The sequence below is a fragment of the Microcaecilia unicolor genome, chromosome 11, assembly GCF_901765095.1.
Source record: "Microcaecilia unicolor chromosome 11, aMicUni1.1, whole genome shotgun sequence".
Classification (NCBI taxonomy): Eukaryota; Metazoa; Chordata; class Amphibia; order Gymnophiona; family Siphonopidae; genus Microcaecilia; species Microcaecilia unicolor.
The window spans coordinates 65,494,437-65,522,355 of NC_044041.1; the positions used below are offsets into that span (position 1 = coordinate 65,494,437).

The 27,919-nt window shown below is 42.7% G+C and overlaps 1 protein-coding gene across 1 annotated transcript in view; it reads left to right on the top strand.

Annotated features, from left to right (window-relative positions):
- The window catches only part of GCN1 (GCN1 activator of EIF2AK4), a gene marked incomplete in the record, with an annotated part of 339,178 nt that overhangs the window by 309,234 nt on the left and 2,025 nt on the right, over positions 1-27,919 (top strand). Inside the window, 2 exon segments of the mRNA XM_030219069.1 lie at positions 8,077-8,191; positions 25,173-25,269. Coding sequence (XP_030074929.1) covers positions 8,077-8,191; positions 25,173-25,269 — 212 coding nt within the window.

Genomic DNA, 27,919 nt, shown 5'->3' on the forward strand with positions numbered 1-27,919 from the left:
GCCGCTATTCCATTTACTTTGTGGTGCCACAAAAAGGCGGGTCTTTTTCGCCCGATCCTGGACTTAAAAGAGCTAAACAAGTCCTTAAGACTGCGGCATTTTCACATGGAAACCCTGCGCTCCGTCATTGCGGCAGTACAGCCAGGAGAGTTTCTCACGTCTCTGGACCTGAAAGAAGCTTACTTGCACATACCAATTTGGCCCCCGCACCAGAAGTTTCTGCGGTTTGCAGTGTTGGGAAAACATTTCCAATTTGGGGCCTTGCCTTTTGGCCTCGCCACAGCTCCCCGAACCTTCTCCAAGGTAATAGTAGTAGTAGCTGCCTTTCTCAGGCGAGAGGGTATCCGGGTTCACCCGTACCTAGACGACTGGCTCATCAGAAAAAGAGAGTCATCTAGCTACAGCCAGAGTGGTTTCAGTCCTTCAATCTCTGGGCTGGGTCGTCAATATGGCCAAAAGTTACCTGACCCCCTCGCAATCTCTAGAATATTTGGGGGCCAGGTTCGACACAGCCTCGGGCTATGTGTTTCTTCCCGAGCAAAGGCGGTGCAAGCTTCAGAATCAGGTCCGTCTGCTCCTGAGGATGCCCCGCCCGCGAGCTTGGGACATTGTCCAGCTGTTGAGATCGATGACAGCCACCTTGGAAGTGGTGCCATGGGTGAGAGCGCACCTGAGACCTCTACAGTATTCTCTACTTCTACGATGGTCTCCAGTATCTCAGGATTATCAATGCAGACTTTCTTGGCTCCCTGTGGCCCGCCTCAGTATGGAGTGGTGGCTGTCGGACAGCATGTTGCGGCAGGGAATGCCGCTGGCGCTCCACGATTGGTGCCTAGTGGTGACACATGCCAGCCTGAAGGGCTGGGGCGCACATTGCCAGGGGAAGAATGGCCAGGGTCTGTGGACACCCGACGAGTCGGAGTGGTCTATCAACCACCTGGAGTTGAAAGCGGTGTTTCTGGCTCTTCTGGCCTTTCAAGTGACCCTGGAAGGATTGGCTGTCCGAGTGATGTCGGACAACACGACAGCAGTGGCCTACATAAATCGACAAGGCGGCACTCAGTGCAGAGCTCTAGCTGCGCAGGCCGAACAAATTTGCCACTGAGCCGAGCTGCATCTACAGTCCCTGTCAGCAGCTCACATTGCAGGTCAGAGCAACGTGCAAGCCGACTATCTAAGCAGGCATCAGATCGATCCAGCGGAGTGGGAACTAGCAGACGATGCATTCCTGCAGATATGTGCCAAATGGGGCAAGCCAGTGATGGATCTTATGGCGACCAGTTCCAATGCCAAAGTCCCGTGCTTCTTCAGCAGACGGAGGGATCCTCGCTCTGCCGGGTTGGATGCCTTGGCTCAACCCTGGCCCCTGGGCTTGCTGTATGTCTTCCCTCCGTGGCCCTTGATAGGGGAGTGCTCCTGCGGATTTGGCTGCATCCAGGAGAAGTGGTGCTCATCGCCCCGGATTGGCCCAGGAGGCCTTGGTATGCGGACCTCCAACAGATGCTGTTGAAGGCTCCCTTTCCGTTACCTCTGGTTCCGCACCTGTTGTCACAGGGTCCAGTGGCCATGGAGGACGCCTGCTGCTTTGGTCTTATGGCATGGCGATTGAGAGGGCGCAATTGAGAGATAAAGGCTACTCAAATAAGGTAATTTCTACTCTCCTGCAGGCCCGTAAGCGCTCCACTTCCGTGGCTTATGCCAGGTTTTGGCGCCAGTTTGAAGTCTGGTGTGTTTCAAGAGCGCTTTCTCCATTGCGGGCTCCTGTCTCGCCGATTCTGGATTTTTTGCAGGATGGTGTACACAATGGCTTGGCCTATAATTCCCTGCAGGTGCAAGTGGCAGCATTGGCCTCCCTGCGTGGCAAGGTTGAAGGCGTGTCCTTAGCTGCTCATCCAGATGTGCCACGGTTTCTTAGAGGGGTGCTTCGGCTCCGTTCTCCCGTGCGGGCACCTTGTCCAGCTTGGAACCTGGGGTTAGTATTGAAGGCCCTTCAGGGGGCTCCCTTTGAACCGCTTCGGCGTGCTTCAGAGAAAGATTTCACACTGAAGGCCGTCTTTTTAGTGGCCATTACCTCGGCGAGACGGGTGTCAGAGCTCCAGGCGCTGTCCTGTAGAGACCCTTTTGTGCAATTCTCAGAGTCAGGGGGGTCACGGTTCGGACCGTGCCTTCCTTCATGCCTAAGGTGGTTTCAGTGTTTCACCTAAACCAGCCTGTTTTTCTTCCCTCCTTTGTTGAGGAGGAGTTTCCAGATTCATTTGGGCAGTTGCACCTTTTGGATGTTCGCAGGACTCTGTTGCAGTATCTACGAATTACAAATTCTTTCAGGACCTCTGATCATCTTTTTGTGCTGTTTGCAGGTCCTCGCAGAGGGTCTTCAGTGTCTAAAGCCACTATTGCCCGTTGGCTCAAAGAAGCTATCTTTTCAGCATATCTGCTGTCTGGCCGGGCTCCGCCTGAAGCCTTTAAGGCACATTCCACAAAAGCGATTTCCTCTTCCTGGGCGGAAACTGGAGCACTATCTCTTCATGAGATTTGCAGTGCAGCAACATGGGCTTCTAAGCTCTCTTCCGCCCGACATTACAGGCTGGATGTGGCTGCCAGGAGGGATGCGCATTTTGGAGCACAGGTGCTAGCGCATGGTGTGGCTTGTTCCCACCCTATTTAGGGATTGCTGTGTTACATCCCATATGTAATGGCTTCATCTGCTTGATGACAAGGAAGGGAAAATTAGGTTCTTACCATGATAATTTTCTTTCCTTTAGTCATAGCAGATGAAGCCATGAGCCCTCCCTGTATGATTGTCTGTATTGCAATGATTCTGATTTTAGGTGCTGTTCTTGTTTCCTGAAGTTATATTCCTTCCTTGGGGAGTTGGAAAACAGTCTTCAGGATTCTTGTTACAGTTAGGTTTGAGTGGAGGGGTCCTTCTGGGAGGTGGGATGTACGCAGCTGGGGACTAGATCACCATTCGCGAGGGTGTGGTTGGGGGGCTTCTCGCTGGGACGGCCCCCCAAAGGCTATGGGTCATTGGATTCTGTTTTCTTTCTACTGGATTAGATTATATGATGGGGGTTAAATTGGTACCCTGGAATGTTAATGGGGTGTCTTCACCTATTAAGAGACAGAAAATTTTGCAAACCCTAAATCGTCATAAAGCGGACATTGTGTTCTTACAGGAGACTCACCTTCCGTCTGTTGAGCATGTGAAGTTCAAACGCTGGTGGGTGGGACAGGTAGCAGAGTCACCTGCTGTAAATCGTAAGTCTGGACTCCTGGTGCTTTTTTGGAGGGAACTGGATTTAGTTCTGCATCAGACTTGGAGGGATCCTCGGGGAAAATTTTTGCTTCTCAAGTTATTCCTCAATGAAAAGCCCGTATTACAATGTAATGTGTATGGGCCTAATGTATATGACCATAAATGGGTGAGGTGCCTGCTTTATTTCAAGCCCCAGGTCCGGATGGCTTCAGAGCTGAATTTTATAAACTTTTATCTCCTTCAATTGTTCCAACCTTGGAGTCCTTTTTCATGCAGTTCGTGGCGGAGGGAACCCTTCCACAGTCTCTTCAATTGGCCCAGATAGTGTTATTGTTAAAACCTGGGAGGGATCCAGTAAAGCCTTCTTCGTATAGACCTATCTCTCTTGAACCTGGAAACCAAATTATTTGCGAAAATCTTGGCTAATCGTTTGGCTAAGGTGCTCCCGAATTTGATCTCGGAACAGCAGGTAGGAGTTGTTAAGGGGCGTACAGTAACATATATAATATGTATAAGCTTCTCATCTCAATGGAACGCATGGAAAGGACAGCTGATCCTTCCTTGCTGGTTAGCCTTGATGCAGAGAAGGCGTTTGACCGTGTTTATTGGAAATTTCTTTTTACTGTTCTGCGTAGATATGGATTTTCAGGTTTCTATTTTGAGGCGGTTACAGCGCTTCATAGCTCTCCCCATGCGCGGATTCAGGTAAATGCTGTTTTATCTTCGGAGTTCGAAACACATCGAGGCACTAGGCAGAGCTGCCCTTTATCCCCTATGCTTTTTGTGTTATCTATGAATCCTTTGATTAGGGATATTATGGGAAACCCTAATATTAAAGGAATAAAAATAGGTCCTCATGAATTCAAGATCTCAGCGTTTGCGGATGACTTGTTGGTACATGTGGTGGAGCCTCAGACTTCACTAGAGACTTTGATGGAGAGTTTTGTAGAATATAGGGATTTTTCAAGTTTCAGTTTGAATTTAGATAAATCCATATTGATGCCTACTAAGTCGTCTGTTCAAGAGAAATGGATGGGCCTTTCCCTCTGCATTGGGAGTCTACTTCGTTTCAGTATTTGGGTATTCAGCTGCCTCGCAATACTGGTATGCTTTATAAGGCAAATGTAACAGTCTTGTTGGATCACTGTAAGTCTGTTTTGGCTAAATGGCAACACTTTCCTCTTTCGATCCATGGCAGAATCCAACTTTTTGGCATGGTATTATTCCCTAAATGGTTGTATACCCTCCAAGTATTACCCCTTAAGTTATTAAAACGTGATCTAAAGGCCTTAGAGGATGCTATCTCATTTTTGCTGGATGGGTCGGAAGCCGAAGATGCCTTTTAAGTATTTAATTGGTTCTTAGAAATATGGAGGCCTGGGTCTCCCCAACTTATCTGTGTATAATTATGCATGCTTACTCCGTCATTTGGGGGATTGGGTATTGGAGGAACAAGGTTATACTCCTTGAGCTTATGAAGAGGCATATTACTCTCCTTGGAATGTCAACTCTCTCCTGCACTGCTCATCGAGATCCCTCCCGCCTGGGCTGCGGCATAGTTTGTTACTCCATTCGTTGCGTCAGGCTTGGCGGTTCCTGATTTTGCGGCTGGGAGGTTAGCCTGACATTTCAGGTCAGCTTCCGATTGGAGGCAATTTCCAATTTTCACCTGGGAGAGAGAATGCTAGTTTTGCTCGTTGGGCGAACAAGGGAGTTTTATTGCTGCAGCATATTTTAAATTCTGAGGGTAAGTTGTTCTCTGGGAGGCCTTGTTAGCGAAGGGGTTTGCAGAGGCACGGGATTTGTTGGCTTATCTTCAATTACGCCATTATGTACTTTCTTTGGACCAGGTCGCCCTTGTCCCGTCCTTGGGTGCACGTTTGCAGACATTTTTTGATAAATTTCGGGATGGGGGGGTCTATCGGTCTCGGGGTTGCATGAAGCGCTACATTTGAGCTCCCAGACTCGGATTTATGATGACCTTATTGCTAGGTGGGGTCGGGATTTGGGGAGGTCAGGTATCTTCATAGAGCCCTTAAAACTTATCAAGCGGATCCCTGAGATCTCGGTGAGTGTTGAGTTGAGGGAGTGTCAATTTCGGACTTACATAGGGCATATTTTACCCAGGAACGAATGTTTAAGGCAGGGGCGGTGGAGTCCCCGATCTGCCAAAAATGTCAACAAGGGCCTAACTCATTCTTTCATGCCTTTTGGGAATGTCGGAGGGTAAAGGTCTTCTGGAGTACTGTTTTAAATTACCTGGGGAGGCTGTTGGGATGTGACCTATCATTTTCTCCTGCAGCTATATTATTGGACAGTTATGAGGTCTTTTGTATCCGCAATCAATCACATATATTGTTTCTTCGGAAAGCTGGGGTCCTGGTCAGAAAAGTGATTCTTGGGGTCTGGATTTTAGAGGAAGCCCCATCCTTTTGGGCATGGAGAAACCGCTTACATACCTTGATGCTTCTGGAGCGAAGGTATGCTAGGCAGGCCCCTCGAAGATTAAAAACTTTTCATGCAGTGTGGGATGTATATGTTGAGTGTCTTCCACACAGAGCCAGGTGTCTTCCACATAGAGCCAGGAGTCTGATCCTAAATTCTTTTTAGTTCAATGTTTAATTTGGTGAAGGTCGAGACACCCCATTACAACATTGTGCATTTTTATTGCCTGTTAGGTGTAGAGGCTTTGAGCCGCGCACGTCCTGTCCTGGTTGGAGCCCCCACCCTTTTTCTTCTTTTTTTTTTTTGGGGGGGGGGGGGGGGCTTTGAACAGTTTAGTTAAGAATTATGATGACAGTTTATAGTCTGTAACAAATGTTGAAGTTTCTCTAATTGACTGTATCCAGTTGTTACGCTATCCAGCGCATGGTTTGTATTGATTGTGTCATCACTAAAAATTGTTGAACTGTACAAATCATTCCTCAGAGTTTTGAAACCCACCTCTTTCACCCAGTATACTTTACATGATAAAAAATGTTTCTTGCCGAGGGACCCTCCTTAGACTGTGGCACCTTCAGAACCACTTGCTCCTAGGCCTCTTTTCATGCAGGAAGTCTAGTGCAGTGGTCTTTAAATATCCTCAAGGTTGTGAGCATTTCCAAATGCACTCTCCCCCCCCCCCCCCCCCTCTCAAATCCACTTTCCTGTTTCTGTCCTGAGCCTGGGTAGAGAGGCAGAGTAGCATGAAAAACACAGGCAATGAGGGCCACCACAGAGGCCCCCATGCCTTGCATTGAAGAATACTGGGCTAATGCATTAATAAAACATATTCTGGGCTAAAATGTGCATCAGCCAGCGGTACCATTTCTTTGTTGCAGCTGAAATCAGGATATCTGTCCTCTAAAGGGCTTAAGTATGGGCGTCCCAATGCAAAATGCCATCAGAGGCAGGGAAGATATGTTGCTCCCCTCCCAGGCCACAGTCTGGCATCTACCCCTGTCCACAAGTTTACCTTCTTTTTCCATTTTCCAGAAGGCGACGGCACTGATTCCCATATGCTGCCCTGCTGCCAACACCGGCCTCTTCTCTACTGTGGCCTGCCTCTGAAGAAACAGGAAGTTACATCAGAGAGTTGAGCCACAGTAAAGAGAAGAGGCCAATGCTGGCAGCAGGTCAGCGTATGGGAATCGCTGCCACCGTCACCTTTTGGTAAATGGAAAAAGAAGGTAAACTCGGGGAAGCGAGTGGAGGAAGGAAGGAGGAGATGCCATTTCAGGAAGAGTGCCACCTGAGGCCCCTGCCTCAGTTGACCTAATGGTAGGGCTGCCACTGGGCTTAAGGCAGGGCCCCCATTCCCCTGATCAACCATCAGGGCAGCCTCACCCAAATGGCAGTGATTCTTGCCAAAATCAGGCATCCAGTACCCACAGGGCTTCTACTTCTCTCAGGAGCCCACTCTGTTCCATTGCCATACAGCACTTTGCTACATTCAGGACTGGGTCCTTGAACTGTTCTTGCACCACCTGGTGCTTTCCATTGTATTCGCTGTACCAGCCAAATGCTGAAATACTCAAGGGGTGGTAGCTGCAAGCTGCACAGCACTGTCCGCGTTTGGTTTTTGCTTCCATGCTTCTGCCTTCAGTGGCCTCGGACATCCTGATTCACGGCGTGCGCTGCCCTGATCATCTTTTTCTCTCAACCCCCTTTCTGAGACTTGTTACCATTGTCTGCTGCCACTGCAGAGCAAATAAGTGCTTTGCTTTTGTTTTCTGATATGTGTCTTTTGCTCCCAGTTTTAACACTACTCAGAAACCCCTCCCACAGACTCAGTAGCTATTCCAGTACAGCAGGACTGGGGACCCAGCAACCCTTGGGTGTGTGGAGTGAAACAGCCAGTCCTAGCCCAACTCTTATTCTTCTCTTTTACTTTTTGTGGTGTTCAAAAGACTCCTTTAGGCAACTCAGAGTTCCAAGGTGACTCTGTCCCACCTGTCATCCTGACCAGATTCAGGCTGCACAAATCTACCTGACTACCATTTGCTGGAGACTGAGAAATATTGCCTGGCTGTAGATTGCAAAGGATCCTGGATCCTGCCAGGTACTGGGAACCTGAATTGGCCACTGTTGGAGACACTCTATCTTAGTATGGTGATGCCTATGAACCAGTATTGGGTTATGTCATTGTCTGGGGTTATCAGTCGCTGTCTGCTGGTAGGGGAAGGTATACTCACACATCTGAACTGGTCTAAAGGTACAATGAGGAATAATTTTTCATGGGTTATTACAGGGTGTAGCTAGCAGCAGCAGAGTCTTACTCTTTCTTCCCCTGATGTTCTGATACACAGATATGTAATGCAAATTATTGGTTCCTCTTATAGGGAAACTATGCTGCAAGCCACAAGATTTGTTGCTCGAGGTGCTGGTGCCAAGGTGGATGCAACAATCCGGAAGAACATTGTCACAGTGTTGCTGGGCATGTTGGGGCATGATGAGGTACTGACATAAACAAATTTCAAATATTTAAGTAAACTTTCCATTTTTTTTTTTAAATCCTGTGAAGTTCTTCTCCATTGGTAAGTTTTGTTTCTAATATGTTTTCTATGTTGGAGTGATATTGGAGGCTGTTGGAGAGTAGGCAGTGTATGGTTTAAGTATTCTGTAGTGCAAAATCAAATCATCTCTAACTCAGACACTTTGTGGGTAATTTCTTAACAAGGCATCTATAGAATTTTTCTAAAAAAGCACCTGTTCTATGTGTGCTGTAAAAGGGCAACATAAGCGCCTATATGCCTTTATAAATTAGATTCTCAGAACTAGCCCCAGTAGATGTATTCGGGAACACGTTTACACCTGCTCCAAAGAAGATGTCTCTGGCATATACCTGCATTATTTGTATAAAATGTGCATACACTGAACTTCCTTTCCTGCTGTGCTGTAACTATGCCTCTGGGAATGCCTATGTGCAACGCACAGTTTTGGCATGTGTACTCATATGCACTTATTCTGCCACACAATTTTACTGTTTCAACATTTTTTATTGATGGCTCAACATACTAAGCATAGCCAACAAGCTTAACGTATAACAATCCAAATATCGATACACACTTGCAATTGTTAAAGTGCACTAATTATTCATCAAAATTTTCCAATTTACTCCCATCCCCACCCTAACCATTCTTCCCCCCCCCCCCCCAAGTTGCATTGCCCTCCTGATTATTAACAGGCCAGCATGTTAGACGGTGCCATCTGGCACATCAACGATCTTTAAGATAAATTCAATAGCAAATCATGCTGCCCTTAATTAGCTTGATTACCAATACCTCCCTCCCCACCTACCCCCCCCCTTACCCCAGGAAGGGATAGGCATCCGTTATCCATGACTTCTTAACATCAAAAGCCCTCCAACCCGACATACAGTCTGCCACACAATTTTATAAAAGCCCTTTTCTACACGTAAAACGGGTGTTTACATTGTCAAAAGCTTTATAAATGTACCCTCATGCATGTTAAACATCTAGATTTATTTATTTATTTGTTACATTTGTATCCCACACTTTCCCACCTATTTGTAGGCTCAATGTGGCTTACATAGTACCGGAGGGGCCTTTGCAGGCTCCAGTGTGAACAAATACAGGGTGATGTGGTAAGATCAAGTTCATGTGGCACAGCCACATTAGGAAATCGGAGAACGGAAGAGTTGTGTTATCTCCATTACATGCTTTAGTTTGGTTGTGTTGCAGAGATTAGGCATTTAAGTTGGATCGGTAGGGTATGCCTTTTTAAACAGGTTGGTTTTTAGTGATTGCCGGACGTTTAGGTGGTCATACGTCGTTTTCAGAACTCTTCTTTATGCTCTTCTGATTTCACACTTGGATTATTACAGTATAATTTATTCCGTTCTCCCTGATTACCTGCTACATTGTCTTTAGACTATCCAAAATACAGCCATTTGTATTCTCTCTAAAGCGAATATATTTCTCATATATCACCACTTGATCCCTATCTTTTTTCATATTCAGTTTAAGATCCTTACTGTTGCACACAAGACCATTCATGCTGACACCCCTTCCTATCTTTCTTTGCTAATTCAATGTTATACACCATCTAGAACTCTTCACGGTCTTAATGATTTGCACATAAGACACCCATCTTTACAACAAGCGCATTATCAACTACAATTAGGACTTCCTTTTACACAGCACCCCTTTTATGGAAACTCCCCTCCCTTCCTATTTACGTTTAGAATCCTCCTATCAAAGATTTAGAGCCCTTCTTATGACCTATCTGTTTGAAAGCGCTTTTAACACAATATATTAATGGATCAGCCCCTCCCAGGATTCACTGAACGTGCAAGTCATTCGTTCGTTCTTTTTACTTCGAGCTTAAGTTGAACTTTCTGCTCTTACTGACATTGTACTCTCTATACTTGTTCTTTTAATTAATATTATCGTTCTTTTCTGCACTCTATTTTTAAGTTTTGTTTTTATTGTACACTGCTTTTGTTATTGTCTTAAAGGACGAGCGGTATATCAAATAAAATTAACCATAATTTATTTTATAAGCTGCAATTAATTTTCTCAATTATGATTAAGTGACATGATAATCACAGTGTTAACGTGCAGCCCTAAATATTACCCAGTCATTATCATGCTTTATGTATGAAATCATTACAGAATAGGAGAGAGAACACCTATCAACAAATTTCTTTCACAGCTTTTCCAATATTTAGACCACAGCTGGTTATGCACATCAGTTTTTTTCTTTAAGAAAGTAAGAGAGCTTTTCAATGGAAGCAGTCTTCACCACCTGTCCGGACCAATGAGCAAAGGCCAGGGCTTCCTTCCAGAAAGTAGCAGTGGTGTGCTGTGCTGCATGAATGAGGTAACGTACCAATTCCCGATCCTCCCCTTGTAAGTCTAGATCACAACAGTACGCCAGTAAGCAAAATAATGTATCTGCCTCCAAAAAAGTGCCGCTATAGGACAGGATCACCACATGTGAAAGTTACCATGTTCCCTGCACCCCTGCCAATATTCAGCCGAAGGGGTTCCAGCATGCTGAGCATAGAACAAAGGAGATCTGTAAGTAAGGTGTAATAATCACACCGTAAGTTCAACCCTATGGCAACATATGGAGACTGAATGAGCCACTGGCCAAATGATCTCCGAATCCAACTTATCCAAAGACTTTTGCAAATCCTCATTCCAGTTGCTTCACTACCCATCAGAGAGATGCCAGAGAAGTAGTAGCATCAACCAATATGTAATATATGGAAATACTACTGGAACCATACCCATTTCCTCAACAATGAAACTGGCCCTAGGAAGGCTGTCATGTAAGCTTTTTTTTTCTCTCTCCCCTGCCCTCCCCTCCATGTCCAGCGATTCTTCCCTCCCCTCCCCTCCCATCCCCTCCATTTCCAGTGATTCTCCTCTTCCCTGCCCTCCCATCCGTGTCCCGCGATTCTCTCCTCTACTGTCCTCCCATCCATGTTCATCAATTCTCTGCCCTGTCCTCCCCCTCCCTCCCTCCCCTCCCCTTGATGTCCCGCAATTCTCTCCTCCCCTCTATTTGTACCTGAACATTTTCTGGCTGGCTGGCACTGGCTTCCATTCCGTTCGTAACATCCCTTCTGATGTCAGCTCGCCTCCAGCGTTCCCTTCCCTCTCACTGTTCCGCCCTCTGTCATCATTACGTCTTGACGCGAGGGCGGGACATTGAGGAGGAATGGAACGCTGGAGGCTGGCTGACGTCAGGAGATGTTACGAACCCAGCCAGCCAGCCAGCCATGGAACGTTGGAGGTGCAAATTATTTTATAGGATGTTCCAGACCTGAAGCATGCATGAACAACTTCAAGGGCATAGGCCTCCAATATTGCCAACCCTTATAACCCAAACACCACAGTGCAGCAGTAAGCTGCCTATATAAGCCTTCAGTTTACGCATCCAGGCCAAATTCCCCAACCAACTCTCAAAACACCTTGGGTTATTTGCTATAAGAACTGCAGACCTTTCTGCTCCCACTCCCCCATCTCTGGCCAGAAATACTGTAGAAAAACCTTGGATTTCATGCCAAAGGAAAGATTAGAAATACCACACCTCAACTGGGTGCACTGCTATTGAACAAGCCTTCAGTGTCCTCCAAATGTCCTGAGTATGCGATGATGTCATCAACAATAGTGAAAGAGAAAACTCCTTTACCTGTGTGTGCCCCCTCAAGCTGAAGCCACCTCACCCGATCAGTCTGCTGGCTCCACCTCACTGTCCCAATTAACCAAGATGCCCAGCAATTTAATTCCAAATGAGGTAATCCCATACCTCCTTCCCATTTAATCCAACACAGTGTACTAAATCCAATCTGTAGGCTTTTGCACTGTAAGATAAAACTGGAGAGCTATCCATTCAAAGCCTGAAAGGCCACTTGTGGAACCCAACAGTGAAAATGCTGAACCAGATATAACAGCCATGGCAGAACGTTCATTTTCACCAAATTCATTCTGTCATTCCCCCCCCCCCCCCCCCCCCCCAATGATAAGACCAATCCATGCACAACCTAAATATTGAAAAGATAAAACTACACAAATTTGGCACAATGCAGTGGGCATATGCCAGCACATCTCCAACACATATATCTCTGATTTATCAAAGTTAATCTAGTAACCTGACACTTTACCACATCCCTTAAGTATTGTATGAGATATACACCTGAAGTATCAAGCTGAGCCAAAAACAAACATCTGCATACGTACAGAGTTTATGCTCTACTCCCTCCGCTACAATCTTCTCTAATTGAACGTGAATCTCTTACGAGTTGTGCTACAGGCTCAGTGGCAAAATCGAACTGTGTGAGCAAAAGGGTGGCACCCTGTCTCCATTCCACAATGTATCTAGAATGGCACCAACAATGCCTCATTAATTAAAAGCCTAGCTCAAGGAGAGGTGTATAGAGCAGCTGTCTATCCCAGAAACTCATTTTGGAGGCTGGCCTTACACGAGAGAAAAATCAAATGGCCAGTGCATCCTATCAAATGCTGTTTTAGCGTTCAGCAACAACACCGCACCACAACATGTCCTTTTTCATCTATTTGTAGAATATTAAACAGACAGCAGGTGTTGTCTGTGACTGTCTGACCCTTAATGAACCCTGTCTGATCTTGGTGCACCAAGAAAGGGAGTAGAGCCTCCAGTCTGCCCTACAAAATTGTTACCAATACTTTCATGTTGACATTAAGCAAAAAAAATAGGATAATAAGCACTTCCTCTCATTTAAATCTGCAGACCTAAGACATTTAAATCAGATCTAAACACCTTTCTCTTTAATGATACCTATATATGACTCGTACATCTATTCCAGTGGTGACCTGAAGGGCACACTGTGAAACATCTATCCTTTTCCCCCTCTACTTTATCATAGATTGTAGTTCTTTTTCTCCCCTCCCTCTATCTGTCATCTACTCAGTCTACCTATATCCCCCCATACCCCAGATTTAGAAATGTGAGCTACTCGGATGGACTGCTGTACGAGCAATATAGCAAGCACCTAATAAACTTGGAAATTTGGCAGCATGAGAGAGACATAACCAGCAGAAGAAAAGTGATAATACTCCTGTACAAGTAGTTGATGAAAACCGCTTTTGTTCAGCTTTTTTTTTTATTATTTCTTTATTAATTTTTTTTTATAATTTACAAGATCAACTTATAAATGGCAATACAGCAGTAATTATTAAAGAGATTGCTATAATAATCAGTACAAACAGAAAATATCAAACATACCAAAACTTAGCATCCTCCAAAAAGCAAAAGATACATAATTAGAAATAATTTTAGCTTTCTTAGACCCCAATCCAGTTTAAAGGGGAGGAGCTGATTTAAGGAGAAAAAGAAAGGAAATATTTTAAGGATAAATGGCCTGGTTCTAAACCCCCAGCATTATATATTTTATACCTTAATTGCTCAAAACAAACTATCTGGGCAACTTTTTACTTTCTATGAACAATTTAAGCACCTCTGGCTCAAAAAAGATGTATTTATTACCCAAGTATTTAATACAGCATTTACATGGGAATGCCAACAGAAACGTAGCTCCCATTGCTTTAACCTCTTCTCTATAAGTCAGAAAAGCTTTTCTGCGATCTTGTGTACATCTAATCACATCCGGAAAAATCCAGATTTTTTGTCCACAAAACGTTTTATGGGAATTTTTAAAATATAATCTTAATAAAGCATTCATGTCCTGTTCAAAGACAAATGACACCAAAAGGGTCTTTCGTGTGGATACCTCTGATATAGATTCTTCCAGCAAAGCAGATAGATCTTGTAAATTCAATTCAGAATTTCGGTTATTTTCAGTTGCATTTACCTTAGAATTCTTAGAGTCAGGCAGATAATAGATTTTGTTAATTGGTGGTATTGCAGTTTGGGGATATGCCAGGACTTCAAGCAAATATTTTTTCAGGAAATCAATTGGTGAGATTCCAATTGAAACAGGAAAATTTAAAATCCGCAGATTTAATCGTCTATTGTAATTTTCAAGATGTTCCAACTTAAAGAAACTTTCATTTTATCCTTTATCAGGGCATCCGTTACCATTTTCAGAGAAGAAATTTCTGATTTCTGATTAGAAGATTCAGATTTAACATTTTCAAGAGCTGAAGTTAAAGAGTCTATTTTATTTACCAGTAAAGCCATTTCTTGTGAGGTTTTTGTAACCGCAACAGTAAGTTGTTGGATAGCTGACCAAATAGTTTGAAGAATAACCGCTTGTGGAGCAGACTGCTCCGTGTTCGTAACATCTGCTTCCTGGGGTAGAGCACCACCGTCTGAGGGCCTCTGGTCACCAACTTCCGGTTCCATTGTGTCCTCCTCACTCGTCTGAAGGATAGCAGGACAAAGCGGCGGATTAAGGTCCGGTGGGACAAGGATGTCTCGATCCCTAAGGAGATGTCGGTCCTTCGACAATTCCACAAGTAGGATCCCTCTCAACGGAGTTTACTGGGGTGCTGGAGACGAAACGCAGAAGCGTTTGCTGACCGGGGTAGGTATTCGGGCCGGCGGTAGTAGACCCTTTACTACCCCTTTCCTCTTAGTATGCGGCATGATAGCAAATGAGGGAAATAAGGTAAGCAGCAGAGTTTCAGCTCATGCTACCGCAAAGTCTCAAGCTAGATCCGCCATCTTGACTCCTCGTCTCTTTTGTTCAGCTTTGAGGCTGTATCTTGCTAAGGACTTAGACTTGAAGCAGTTTAGAGGAAGGTGACAGAAATGGTTTGAGGTTTGTGCCTAAGATGTATGAAAAGAGACTGGAAGACCTTAATTGGTAAATGTGACAAAACGATGTGTTTTTAAGCCTGTAACTTGTATTAATATTCCTTGAAGTGTATTTCTCTAGTTGGCCAGCAGGTGTGTGCATGTTTATATTTAAAACTTAACAGAGGAATGACAGTTCCCATCTTTTAGTTAGCACATAGATAATACGAAGTGCCTGCAGTGATGTAACCAGCTATTTTCAAATGTTGTCCTGGGCTCTGATTGGCCTGGAGTTTGAAATTACCCAGGAGTACGGGCTTTTGCTTCAGTCTTAGCCAGGAAAAAAAGAGAGAGGGATCTTCTTGCTGAGGCTCGGTGAACAGTTATATGTACTGATCTTCAGGTACTTTTTAGATAGTTTTTAATTGATCCATCTTTCAGTTACCTGTTATTGTTTGCTGACTGCACTTTTTATGTTTCACTATTCAATATTTTTAATACAATAAACACTTTTTGGTTTGTTGCCTCTGCTGTCTGGACTAATAAAGAATCCTGGTGGTTTGTGTGTTGGGTCTGTGAATGTTTTCTGGGAACTGTGGGACTTCTGGGAGTGTGGCCCCAATAACCTAGAAATCACTGGGGATAATTTGAGAGTGGGAGACTCGTTCAGAGGCAGTTGAGACCCAGTCGTTGGGAGGAGGGTGCTAGTGTAGAGCATAAGCAGCAGGTGCATGTGGACCTGAGCTGTGCTGGGGATAGACCCTCTAAGTGGCCGTGGGTAACCCCAGGTGGGTGGCTAGGCATTTTGTGACAGTATAATCTAAGGAAAAGAGGGATAGAGAAAATATGATAGTCATTTGAAAGGTGTTTATTTACAAACAACCTTTTTCAGAGATGGGGAAGCAGTAGAAGTAGAGAACATGAATTGAGGTTGCAGGATGTAGACTTAGGAGTACACCAGGAAATACTTTTTCACAGATAGGGTGGTGGATGCCTTGAATGCCCTTCTGATGGAAGTGGTGGAGGACAAAACAGTGATGGAATTCAAAAATACATAGGTTAGATACAGAGGATCCCTAAATAGAAAGAGGATACTGTCAAAACAAAACTTAATGGCTGTTGGTGTTATGATGGCAAGAGTGGTGCTTAAATAGCAACTCCAGGTAAGGATCCAAGATGGCGTTTGAAACGGATGTGCGTTCAAGTGTCTCCTGACGCTAGTGAGACTCCTCGACTGTGGTGTATCCCCCATGAGCCCCGCGAGTTGGCTATGGGGAAAAGGAAAGCAAAAATCAACGTGCTCACCTCCACGAGCCGTTCCGTGTCCTCCACCATGAGACAGGCGACTCTAGACGAGATGGTGGACCCGAACGCCGGGGGCTTCAACGTGTGCTACGGTAACCCAGGAAGAACGGGAAACTTAGTACCGAGGGAGTTACATTGAGTCCTCCCTCGATTACAGCCCCCCCGAGACCCAGAGAAGAGATTGCTTCGGTGGAGCAGCAGTTTGGTACACCCGAAAGTGGAGGACTCCCTGCTGCTGCAAGAGGAGGCCCCGTAGCGACTTTCTTCGCCTATGGGAACAGCTCGAGGGACAGGATTTTAATTTCCTTTCCTCTCAGGCACAGGAGAATCTCTCTGGAGTTCCCGGAGGACAAAGACGGCTGTAGTGACCCTTGATATTTTATGGGACGCAATACAGGGTCTGAATTCTACTCTCCAGCAGATATCTAACGCCACTCGTGGAGAAATGGCTGAAATTAAGCAAATTCAAGATCCTGTACAGCCCAGCTCGAGATACATACAACTAAAATAGAGGTACTTGAAAATGATATACAACTTTTAAAATTTTTCCTTTTCCGTCTCTAAGGAAAAAATATTCAAACCCGGAAGATTGAATACCTTGAAAACCAGATAAGGAGAAACAACTTAAGACTCTTGAATTTTCCCAAGTCCCCATTGATATCAGCGTTAGAAATGTTTAAAAGATATCTTAAGGATGTTTTACATATTTCCCCGGAGAATATCCCGCCTATTACTAGGATTCAGTATATTTCTGGCATAAGAAATGTAGAAATCCAGTCTTACCAAATCTAAATTTAACAGAATTCCTTGAGACGTCACTGGAGACTATTACAGAAAGGACCACTATGATAGTGACGTTTGCACTTGAACTGGACCGAAATAATATACTTAAATGTTTTTTCAGCATATTAAGGAAAGTTTTCTAGGAGCAAGAATACAAATGTTTCCCAGACCCTCTCTAGGGATACACAAAAGAGAAGGAAGGAATTTTTGCAATTGAAATTAAGGCTGCTAAATATAGGTGGAACCTTTCTTCTCATGTATCCCTGCAGATGTATGTTTCGTTAAATTCCTCCAATTATATGTTTTTTGAACCTAGCAAACTATTAGAATTTTATTTTGTCTAAAGAGTAGAATAAGACCTTAGTATACGAAGTACTATGTACCCGGCTGCACCTTTGAGGAGGAAACCCTTCCGTTTCTTTTTCTTTTTCCTTTATTCAAATGTATTTGAAATTAATTTACATAGTACTTGGATCCAATTTGTGGACAAAAATTAATAAGGTTTTTTCTTATGATACAATTAGTCTTGATTTTTCTGAATTTCTTTATGTTTATGTTATCTCATGTAATGTAAATTAAAATACATAATAAAAAATTAAAAAAAAAAAAATAGCAACTCCAGTAGATTGAGAAGTAGAGCCAGTGCTGGGCAGACGTCTATGGTCTATCTTCTAAAAATGGCAAAAATCAGGTCAAGGTATACAGTAGATTCTGGTTAATTGGGACACCGTTTAATTGGGGTGGCCACATATTTGACCTAAAACCCGGAGAATGGAAACAAAGCACAGTTGTAAAAGTGCAACTGTTTTTGCTTATTTGGGACAGTGTGCAGTTTGGGGCAATAGCGTATGTAAAACATCATCAATACGTCACCAGCCACTGAAATTTATATGGGCTACTACATTTGCGTGCACTTGCTGCTTCAGGGTTGTGTCGTGTTCCATCTGTGCTTCTGAAAAATGCCAAGGAAAGATCTAACGCTCACAGACAAAATCGCCATGCTAGAGAAATTGAAAAAACAATAGTCAACACCAGTCGGTGCCAACTGGCAGAGATTACAGGAGTGCCAAAATATTTATTTATTTATTTATTTATTGCACTTGTATCCACATTTTCCCAACTATTTGGCAGGCTCAATGTGGCTTACAAAGACCTGTTATGGCATCGCCATTCCAGGGTAAAAGATACAATTGGTGTTACAAAGATATCAAGGATGACAAACAGGATTTAATCAAGCAGTTATAGAAGGAAGACATTCAGAATAAGGGGTGATGGTGATGTTGTATAGTTAGTTATTCATTGGGTTTCTTTGAAAAGTTATGTCTTAGTTCTTTTCTTAAATGAAAAGATGTGTTACAGTTAGAGGTTGTGTGGTGTATGTTGTTCCAGAATGATTAGTGCATATTTTACTCATAGCAGTAGTTTGTGATGCTTCTTATGACTATGGGAATTGAGTTCCACCATTTTGAGCATAGGTAGCTAAATCCCTCCTTTTGGTGGACTTATATAGTATGTTTTTGCAGCTGGGCAGGTGAACTAGTAGGTAACCTCTGGTTCCTTGGTTGTATTTCTTGGTGATAGTGGATCATGTCTAGCATGTAGTCCGGTGACATGCCAAACAGTGTTTTGAAGATGTTTTGTACTAGTTTGAAAATAGTCTGGCCTTGATCAGGAGCCAGTGTAGCATTGTGAGTAGTGGAGTTTGCTCTATCATATTTCAGCTTTTTGAATATCAATCTCGCTGCTGTGTTTTGGACAGTTCAACGATTGTAGTAGGTTTTCTTTGCAGCCTATGTATGCTGCATTACAGTAGTCTAGTTGGGGACCACTATCAGCGTCTGTACGATAAAATGGAATGAATGTCTGGGGAAATAGTCTCTGATCGTCTCAGTTTCCATAGTGTTTTGAGCTTTTTGTCAGAGGGTAAATGGCCTTTTGAGAACATGTATTCTATGTGTTCAGTTTAAACGTTTGATGAACCAATCTGGTGGGTTTTCCATCATGTAGTTTGGGCAGCTGTCTAGTAGGCAATTGGCATGTGCATATTTTGTCAGTAGTTCTTTAACTGATCTGGCTGTTGGTATCTTGAAGGAGGACCAGATTCTGTCTGCCTTGATGTGGTCCTCGTTGATTTCACATTCGTGTAGGAAATCTGAGTGGTGTTTGTGTTGCATCTAACTTTGATCTTATATTTTTTCCTCAAAAACTACTTCTGCTGTTGGTGGTTTTTCATTTGATGTTGGCAAAGCTTCTGTGTTCAGTAAGTTTTTCATTAGTTCATACATTTTTTTCATGTTTATCTCTTCTGGGCACACACATGTGCTGTAGTATTCTGCTTTGGCTCTTTTTATGATGTGTTGTACTTGCTTATGACTTTCCTTCATGTGGTTTTGTTCATGTCTTTGTTTTTGGACCATTTTCTTTCCAGTTCCTGCACAGTTTTTTCATCTCTAACAGTTTCTTGCTGAACCAGGGGCGCAGTTGTCGTTTCCTCTTTGTTTTCATTTTCAGTGGTGCTATTTTGTTTAGTGTTTCCACTTAGTTTGCCCCTGTTTCTCATGAATTATGTTACATAAGAGTAGCCATACTGGGCCAGATCAATGGTCCATGTAGCCCAGTATCCTGTTTTCCAAACAGTGGCCAAGCCAGGTCAGAAGTACCTCAGAAACCCAAATCGTGGCAACACTCCATCTACCAATCCTAGGGCAAGCAGTTGCTTCCCATGTCTGTCTCAATAGCAGGACTATGGAACTTTTCCTCCAAGAATGTGTCCAAACCTTTTTTAAACCCAGATACACTAACCACTGTTACCATATCCTCTGGCAAAGAATTCCAGAGCTTAACTATTCGTTGAGTGAAAAAATATTTCCTCCTGTTAGTTTTAAAAGTATTTCCATGTAACTTCTTTGAGTGTCCACTAGCCTTTGTACTTTTGAAAGAGTAAAAAAATGATGCGCTTCTACTTGTTCTACACCACTCAGGATTTTGTAGACCTCAGTCATATCTCCCTTCATCCTTCTCTTTTCCAAGCTGAAGAGCCCAAACCTCTTTAGCCTTTCCTCATACGAGAGGAGTTCCATCCCCTTATCATTTTGGTCACTCTTTTTTGAAACTTTTCTGATTCCACTATATCTTTTTTGAGATACAGCGAAACCGAATGGACGCAATACTCAAGGTGCGGATTGCACTATGGAGCGATACAAAGGCAATATAGTATTTTCAGTCTTATTCACATCCCTTTCTTAATAATTCCTAGCATTCTGTTTTGCATTTTTGGCCGCTGCCTCATACTGAGCAGAAGATTTCATCGTATATCTACAACGACATCCAGATCTTTTTCTTGAGGTGTGACCCCCCAAGGTGAACCTAGCATCAGGTAACTGTGATTCGGATTATTCTTCCCAATGTGCATCACTTTGCATTTGTCACATTAAATTTCATCTACCATTGAATGCCAGTCTTCCAGTTTCCTAAGGTCTTCCTGCAATATTTCACAGTCTGCGTGTGTTTTAACTACCTTGAATAGTTTTATATCATCTGCAAATTTAATCACCTCACTCATTCCGATTTCCATATAATTATAAATATGTAAATAGCCACCGGTCCTAGTACAGATCCCTGCAGCACTCCACTGTTCACCCTCCTCCCTTGAGGAAATGACTATTTAATGTTAGTGGATATTGTGTTTGTTTGGTCATTCATCACTGTTGACCAGAAGCAGTGGTTGTCCACTTTTCCTCTGGTTAGGGCAGTGTGTGGTGTCCTCAGTTCTCTGTTTTTGCAGTTCTCTTTCCATTGAAGTGTGAAGGTGAGTTTGTTTATGGTCTAACCATGGCACTTTTTCCCAGTTACGATTCTCTATTATATTGTTCTTTGAAGGTGTCTGTGTCCTTGGAGTATAGAATTCTAATTTCTGAGTTAATGACCATAAACTGATGACCCAGACTGCACCAGATTTATATTTGGGGGCGAATTGGGAGCCCAAAACATAAGCATTGCCTTCAATAGCCTTAACTTTGATATAGGATATTGAGAAGGTGAAGGCAGTACCGGCTGTCCTATAAAAGGAGTGAAGTTGGCTTTAAGCTGCTTTTCTCAGGTTCCATCTGCTGTCCGGGGGACATAACTCACTAATCTGGACTGGTCTGGCAGGTGTCAAGGAAAGACTGTTTAACAGGTATGGCAAAATTTCCCCAAAGAAGCCAATGCTGGCTTTAGCAGTGTTCTAACTGTACCACAGGGAGCCCCACACTGGTGGACTTTGGGCTTATTTATTTATTATTTATTTATTTATTTATTTATTTGTGTTAAAGGCTTATTAACCGCCTTTATGAAGACATTCACCCAAGTCAGTGTACAGCAGGTACAACTTGACATAAAGCACAATTTTGTTAACAGCATAACAATAGTAAAATGGCCAGATAATAACATAAATTCAATCAATGAGTTAAACTTAAAGGTGGCAGATTGAATCCTAGCAATAGGCCTAACATGAAACAATATCTGAAATATAAACATTAACAACACTGTAAAACAGTCACATAACAGAAATTGATAAATATCAGCAGAATATGAATGATTCCATAATAAACAGTATGGAAAAAACATTTATAAAACATAGATACGATACGATCTCAGCACAGTGCAAATGAAACACCTTTTTTAAAAATTTATTTACGCAAATTAAAGTTTACAAAGACAAAAAACATATTTTGAAAGAAAAGCTGCCTGGATATATGCATAAACAATACAGTAAAATAAAAGAAAATAAAGTTACAAGTATGAACCTAAATAGTCCTTAAGGTCAGAATCCAAGATAGTATTTCCAAGGGAAGTTGGATTAAGAAAAGATAACCAGGAAAGACAGGTTAACCTTCCCAAACATCTTTTGGCTAACAAAGTAACTGAAATAGAGCCTGAACTACACTGTGAATTCAAAAAGCAGCGCAATTGAAGAGGTTCAAAAAATACATATTCTTATCCTTAAAATGAACACATTTACAAGGAAAATTGAGCTGGAAATGGTCTCCCAAAGATAGTACTACTTGCCTCATCCCCAAGAACTTTTTTCTCCTTTCCTGAGCCCATTTTGAAACATCAGGAAAAATCTGAACTTTTCCACCTAAAAAGTTGGGTTGAGATTTCTGAAGGTATAGGCTCAGAGGCATCTTTATTTGATAAAAAGACAAATGAAACAAACAGTTTAGTTTTCATTTTAATTTCGTCCACCATTTGTTCAATCAATGTTGAAATGTCCAAACTATCTGATGATATATCCTGAGTGACTGCTTTTCCTGCACCTCCTGAATTTGATGGAATGGTCAAGGCATAACTTTTGAACAGGTGGGAAATATTTCTCAGTATACTTAAAAATCTCCTTCAGGAACCTATTAAACATATCCCTAGGTGATATAAGTCTTGAATATGGGAAATTAAGTATTCTGAAGTTTAGATTCCTTTTCCAAATTTTCCACCTTATCTCCCACAAACTGAACCTGATTATCCTGTATCTTGGTCACCACAGATTCCAACTGAGTTTGCTTAGATACAAGAGTCAATTCAACCTTTAGCTTCTCTAATTTGCACAGCATTATTCAAGGAAACTGATACAAAAGAAATCCAAACCTGATGCAGAGTTTCAAGAGCTGTCCAGAATGGATCCAGTGATATCTCCTGCAATGGCTGAAGAGCGGTAGCACATAGGACAACTTCTTCTGAAGTACAGCCAGATGAAGAAATGTCTTCCACTGGAGCTTCCACCAACACCTTGCCCAGGAGTCGCTGGTTCTTCTCCCACTAAACCAGCAGCAGTAATCTTCCCCAACACTTCCATCGATGATGGCTGCTACCCCACCAATTCCTCTAACCCGCTTCCTCCGAGGTCAAATACTGGTACACACCTCATCAGGTCGCGGGACAGGAGGGGTTGCTGGTCCCACCAGGCTGAGCGAAGGCACGCTGTCCAGTCCGAGGCTGTTCCCTGCCCCGGAAGCTGAAATGTCCAATATTGAGGAAGGTGTAACAAAGGCTGTAATGGAGGCTTGCCAAAGAAGAGGAGACTCCAGCTTTGGGAGAGCAAGATCTCTTCGATATGATCTCAAGCGAACCACCAGGTAAAATGAAAAAATTCAGCAGTAAAAAAAACAGGAGTTGAAAAAATTCAGCAGTAGAAAACGAGAGTTCTACAAACAAGCAGTCTGTCATGCTGCCATCTTGGATGACCTCAATGAAAAACACCTTAATACGCACCTATTAGAATATTCAAATAACTTAGATATGATTGCTGATGCTGTTTGTACAAAAATTAAATATCTTAATAGGTATCTGAGGGTGCTAGTGCAGTTGCGATATATAGACAGGGAAAGATGGGTAGTAAAAAGTAATTAGCATAAATAGATGAGTGTCTAAAACTGAAGGTAAATATATGTACCGTTAATGAGATATGAGACAATAGTTTGTGTACAGAATGTGCAGCACAGCTAGTCCAGTTCCAGATGTGAGTGGATAGTCTGTAGAAGTAGTCTTGAGTTCAGAGCAGCACCTCTGAGAGTGAGTTCTAGAATGTGGGGGCTGCTCCCAAGAAGGCTCACTGGCAGGTATCACATTGTGCAATTTCTTTTCACTAGAATATGTTGTTTGTAGTGAGAGGGACCTTAGAGGCCTCAAAGTTGTATAGATGGTAACTTATTCTTAGATACTCTGTCGCATTTTATTATTATTTATTTATTTATTTATTTATTATTTATTTATTTTTAGATTTTGTCTGAAGACCTTCAAAATCAAAGGTAGTTTTAAATTGGGAACTATAAGGTACTCGTAGCCAGTGGCGTAGGCAGAAATTTTTAACAGGGGGTGCACCCCTGGGCCTCTCTGTGCTGTGCCTGTCTGCCCTGTTTCCACCCCCCCCCCCCCCCCCCCCCCCAGTACCCTTAAAATCACTTTGCTTCGCTCCATTTTTTGCCCAGCTGGCGGCAGTGGCACTCATAGGCTGCCTGCGCCAAGGCTTCCCTCTGTGAACTGTCCCGATCTTCACAAAACAGAAGTTGCATCACAAGGGGCAGGACGGTTCACAGAGAAAGTCCTGTTGCGGCCCAGGCAGCCCTTATGAGTGCCTCTGCTCAGGCGAAAGGACTAGAGGGAGATGAGATTAAAGCACAGGTAGGGCACGGGGTGGTCTGATGGGTGCATTACGCAACCCTCACACCTGGAATAAATACGGCACTGCTGGTAAACTGTGTAGTTTTTGCAGGAAGGGTCTGATGATGTAAAACTACTTGCAGTCCTTTAACAATTTTGCTGCAGCCATTCTGTATTCGTTGGAGCTAGTGCAACTGTTTTTGGTTTTGACCAATGTACAGGCTTTTTAGTAATCTAGTCGTGATGCAGCACTGTGTTTAGACTCATTTTTTCAATATATGGAGAAAGATTTTTATAGTTGCCACATGTAGTAGATTCCCTACCTGTGATTTTTAGGGTGCTCTATAATTCCCAAACTGTGCTTTGAAATCAGGGTACCTGTCCACTTGTGTTCGGAACCTACAGAATCTCTTTTGCTTGTGTTCAGGCAGTTGTTGTTTTTTGCCCATTTCTGAGTTGCTGTAGACTGTCAGTTTGCTCAAAGTTGTGGTTAGATCTGTTTTAATGGATATGAATAGTTTCACATCATCGGCATAGAGTGAATTCCTTCAAAAAGGCGGTTAATAAATAAATATAGAATTTTGTGTCCATCATCCAAATCAAGTGAGCTGAAAGCTTGAGGTAGATATTAAATAAAATAAACGGTATGGATCCCTGTGGTACCCTGCAGTCAGTGCTAAGGTGATGAAGTGCCCTTGGCCCCAGAGTGTGATGTCAGACACTCTGGGGCCGAGTGTCTGAAGGAACCTGTGTGGGTAAGAATTGATAACCTTCAGCCAGCCACGCTCTAGCTTACAACTGGGATATATCCTGTACTATGAACAAGAATAATTGGACAGATTGCGTAGGTCAGTGGTCTTCAGTTGTCATTCCTTTTCATGCCTCATTAATAGTTTATATTTTACATATTTTGTCACTGCCTTATTTTGAATGATAGAAACCCCTAGTATATAATATTTGTTCTTAATATATTCTCATGTTTCTGTTTCTGTCTTTGTATCAGGATGCAACTCGCCTGGCCTCAGCTGGTTGTCTGGGGGAGTTCTGTGCATTTCTTCCAGATGAAGAGCTCAGTGCTGTTCTTGTGCAGCACCTGCTGGGTATGTTCATGTGTATTTTTAATAATTGCCCGGAAAAAAAAAAGGTTCCTCAGACCAGTAGTGCTTTATTTTCCCCATTTGGTGGAAGAGAATGCTTCACTAGAAACTCAAGCTTGTGTGGCTTGTTCTTGGTGAAATCTATAGTGTTTTCTGTATGCAGCAAAAATAATTGGCCACATTGTTTTTCTTACCCTCCCCCCCCCACCCCCCCTTGCAGTGGGTAATTTTATAGCAGGGCACTGCCACTGAACTTACAAAAAGTACTATTGTTTTAACTGAGAGACCATCATGCAACTATATATTCACCTGCAACAGGGGAGTGCCTAAAAATAGCCATCTAAGATTCTAAAGTACTTTGAAGGTTAAGCCTTTTTTTTTTTGAGCACGTGCTGACTGTTTCCTTATCCACTGAGTGTATGTATGAGACTCAGAAGTATCACTTGAAGGTTAAGCCACCTTTTTAGAGAACTTTTAATTGCAAATGTTTGCAAGCCTATAAGTAGCAGCAGGATTTATAGTTGTATAACAGCTTAAAGGATATTTGTGTTGGTTTCTATTACACAGTAATGTTTTTAGAGCTTAGTAGCACTGTTTGACCACAGGACATTTATTTTGGTTTCTCTTTTATTTTTTGTTCTAGTATAAGTGGGATTTAGATGAATTATTTTAGAAAAGGTATATAGGCACCTATGTTGCCTTTATAAAATAGATTCCCAGAGCTATCCCCAGTAGTGCACAAAGAAGCAATTTGCTCAATGATCCATATATGTGATAAATTATTGAAATTTCAGCCAATTTAATTGATTGACTTTCAAATCAAACGTATCTAAGTTGTAGCCACCTAAATCAATGTCACAATGGTAAATTATATTTGATCTTAATTCTAGAGAAGGGCTATAAGTCTCCGTTTGTGAAGGATGATATATTCAAGGATTTGTTTGGAGTGATCCCATTTAGAGGTGTAATTTTGTAATTAACTTAGCTGATCATTTCTGTCCACCTAAAATCTAAGCAGAGTTAGTAGTGTTTATATGCTTAAGTTAAGTGCTTATATTTAATATTTATTTGCATGAAAATAGGAGTTCAGAAAATGTCTACTTTGTGATATATGGATAGGTGTTGCCAGGTGTTGAAGAAGATTGGAACTTACATGTTGTTCTTATAAAATGCACACATCTACCCTTTTGTACCAGTACCTACATGTACAAAGCCTCAAAGCAGGAGTATTGTGTGGGAATTTTCAGGTAGGCTATTTAATAAAGGCACATTTGTTGCCTTTATTAAATAGGCATAACATATGTGCCTGTGTAATTTGCCACTTAGGTGCCTGGTTTGAAAATTATCCTGTACATATCAAGAAGGTTTTGAAAAGAGGCTTGGTGTGAGAAGAGAGAACCCGTTTAGTAGCGGTTTATGGACTTGTCTTTAGGAAACTGTCTAACCCCCTTTTAAAAACTCGTGAAGGCGGTTAGCTTGGCAGAGTTTAAAAGGGTGATTAGACGGTTTCCTAAAGGACAAGTCCATAAACCGCTACTAAATGGACTTGGGAAAAATCCACATTTCGGGAATAACATGTATAGAATGTTTGTACGTTTGGAAAGCTTGCCAGTGCCCTTGGCCTGGATTGGCCGCTGCCTTGGACAGGATGCTGGGCTCGATGAACCCTTGGTCTTTTCCCAGTGTGGCATTACTTATGTACTAGAGTTTTAAAAGTTTTTATACCACTAGCTATCATCAAAACAAATGTATACTGATTATTATATCTTTTCCAAGAATTACCAATCTCAATAAGCGCAGCTGTGTTATATAACTGGAGAGCTATTATACATTGTAATGGAGGAGCAGAAACCAAGAATAGTCAAAGCAATTATCATAAGGCATAGGGAGACAAGTGGGATGGGGATCCCAGATCTGAAAATTATTACCTAGCTGCACAACTCAGATAGATATATTTGGGATTGCAGAGCCACACCTACTATGAAACATACATGCAAATGAATTGAACAACAGTAATGGAGTGTAACTCCTTCCATAGGTAGTGAGTTCTATGGGTAGGTCAATCCCAATAGTTAATCCATTTGTGCAACGTATACTGAAATTATAGTAACAAGTAACAGTCTCCCAATGGGACAGAGTTGGTATTCTTGGCTGGCTCCTATTTCATATATTGTAGGAGGGAGTCAACCAGAAGATACTATACCAAGCAATCAGTAGGGAAATAGAGGTCTTTGGGCTGTTCATCAATTATATTTTGCAGGGCAGTTGAAATATTTTGAAACTGTTAAGCGGGCGTTTAACCTCTCAGCCTTGGCTTTTTATTTCTATTAGACATAGTTTACTGTGAGGCATATTTTCAAAGCACTTAGACTTACAAAGTTCCATAAGTTACTATTAGGCTTATTTTCAAAAGAGAAGAATGCCCATCTTTCGACACAAATCGGAAGATGGGCCGTCCTCCCAGGGTCGCCCAAATCGGCAATAATCGAAAGCCGATTTTTGGCATCCCCAACTGCTGTCTGTCGCGGGGACAACCCAAGTTCCAGGGGGCGTGTCAGAGGTGTAGTGAAGTGGGAGTTGGGTGTGCCTAACACATGGGCCTCCTCGACCCTTAATCGAAAAAAGAAAGGCTCCCTGACAAGCACTTGGACAA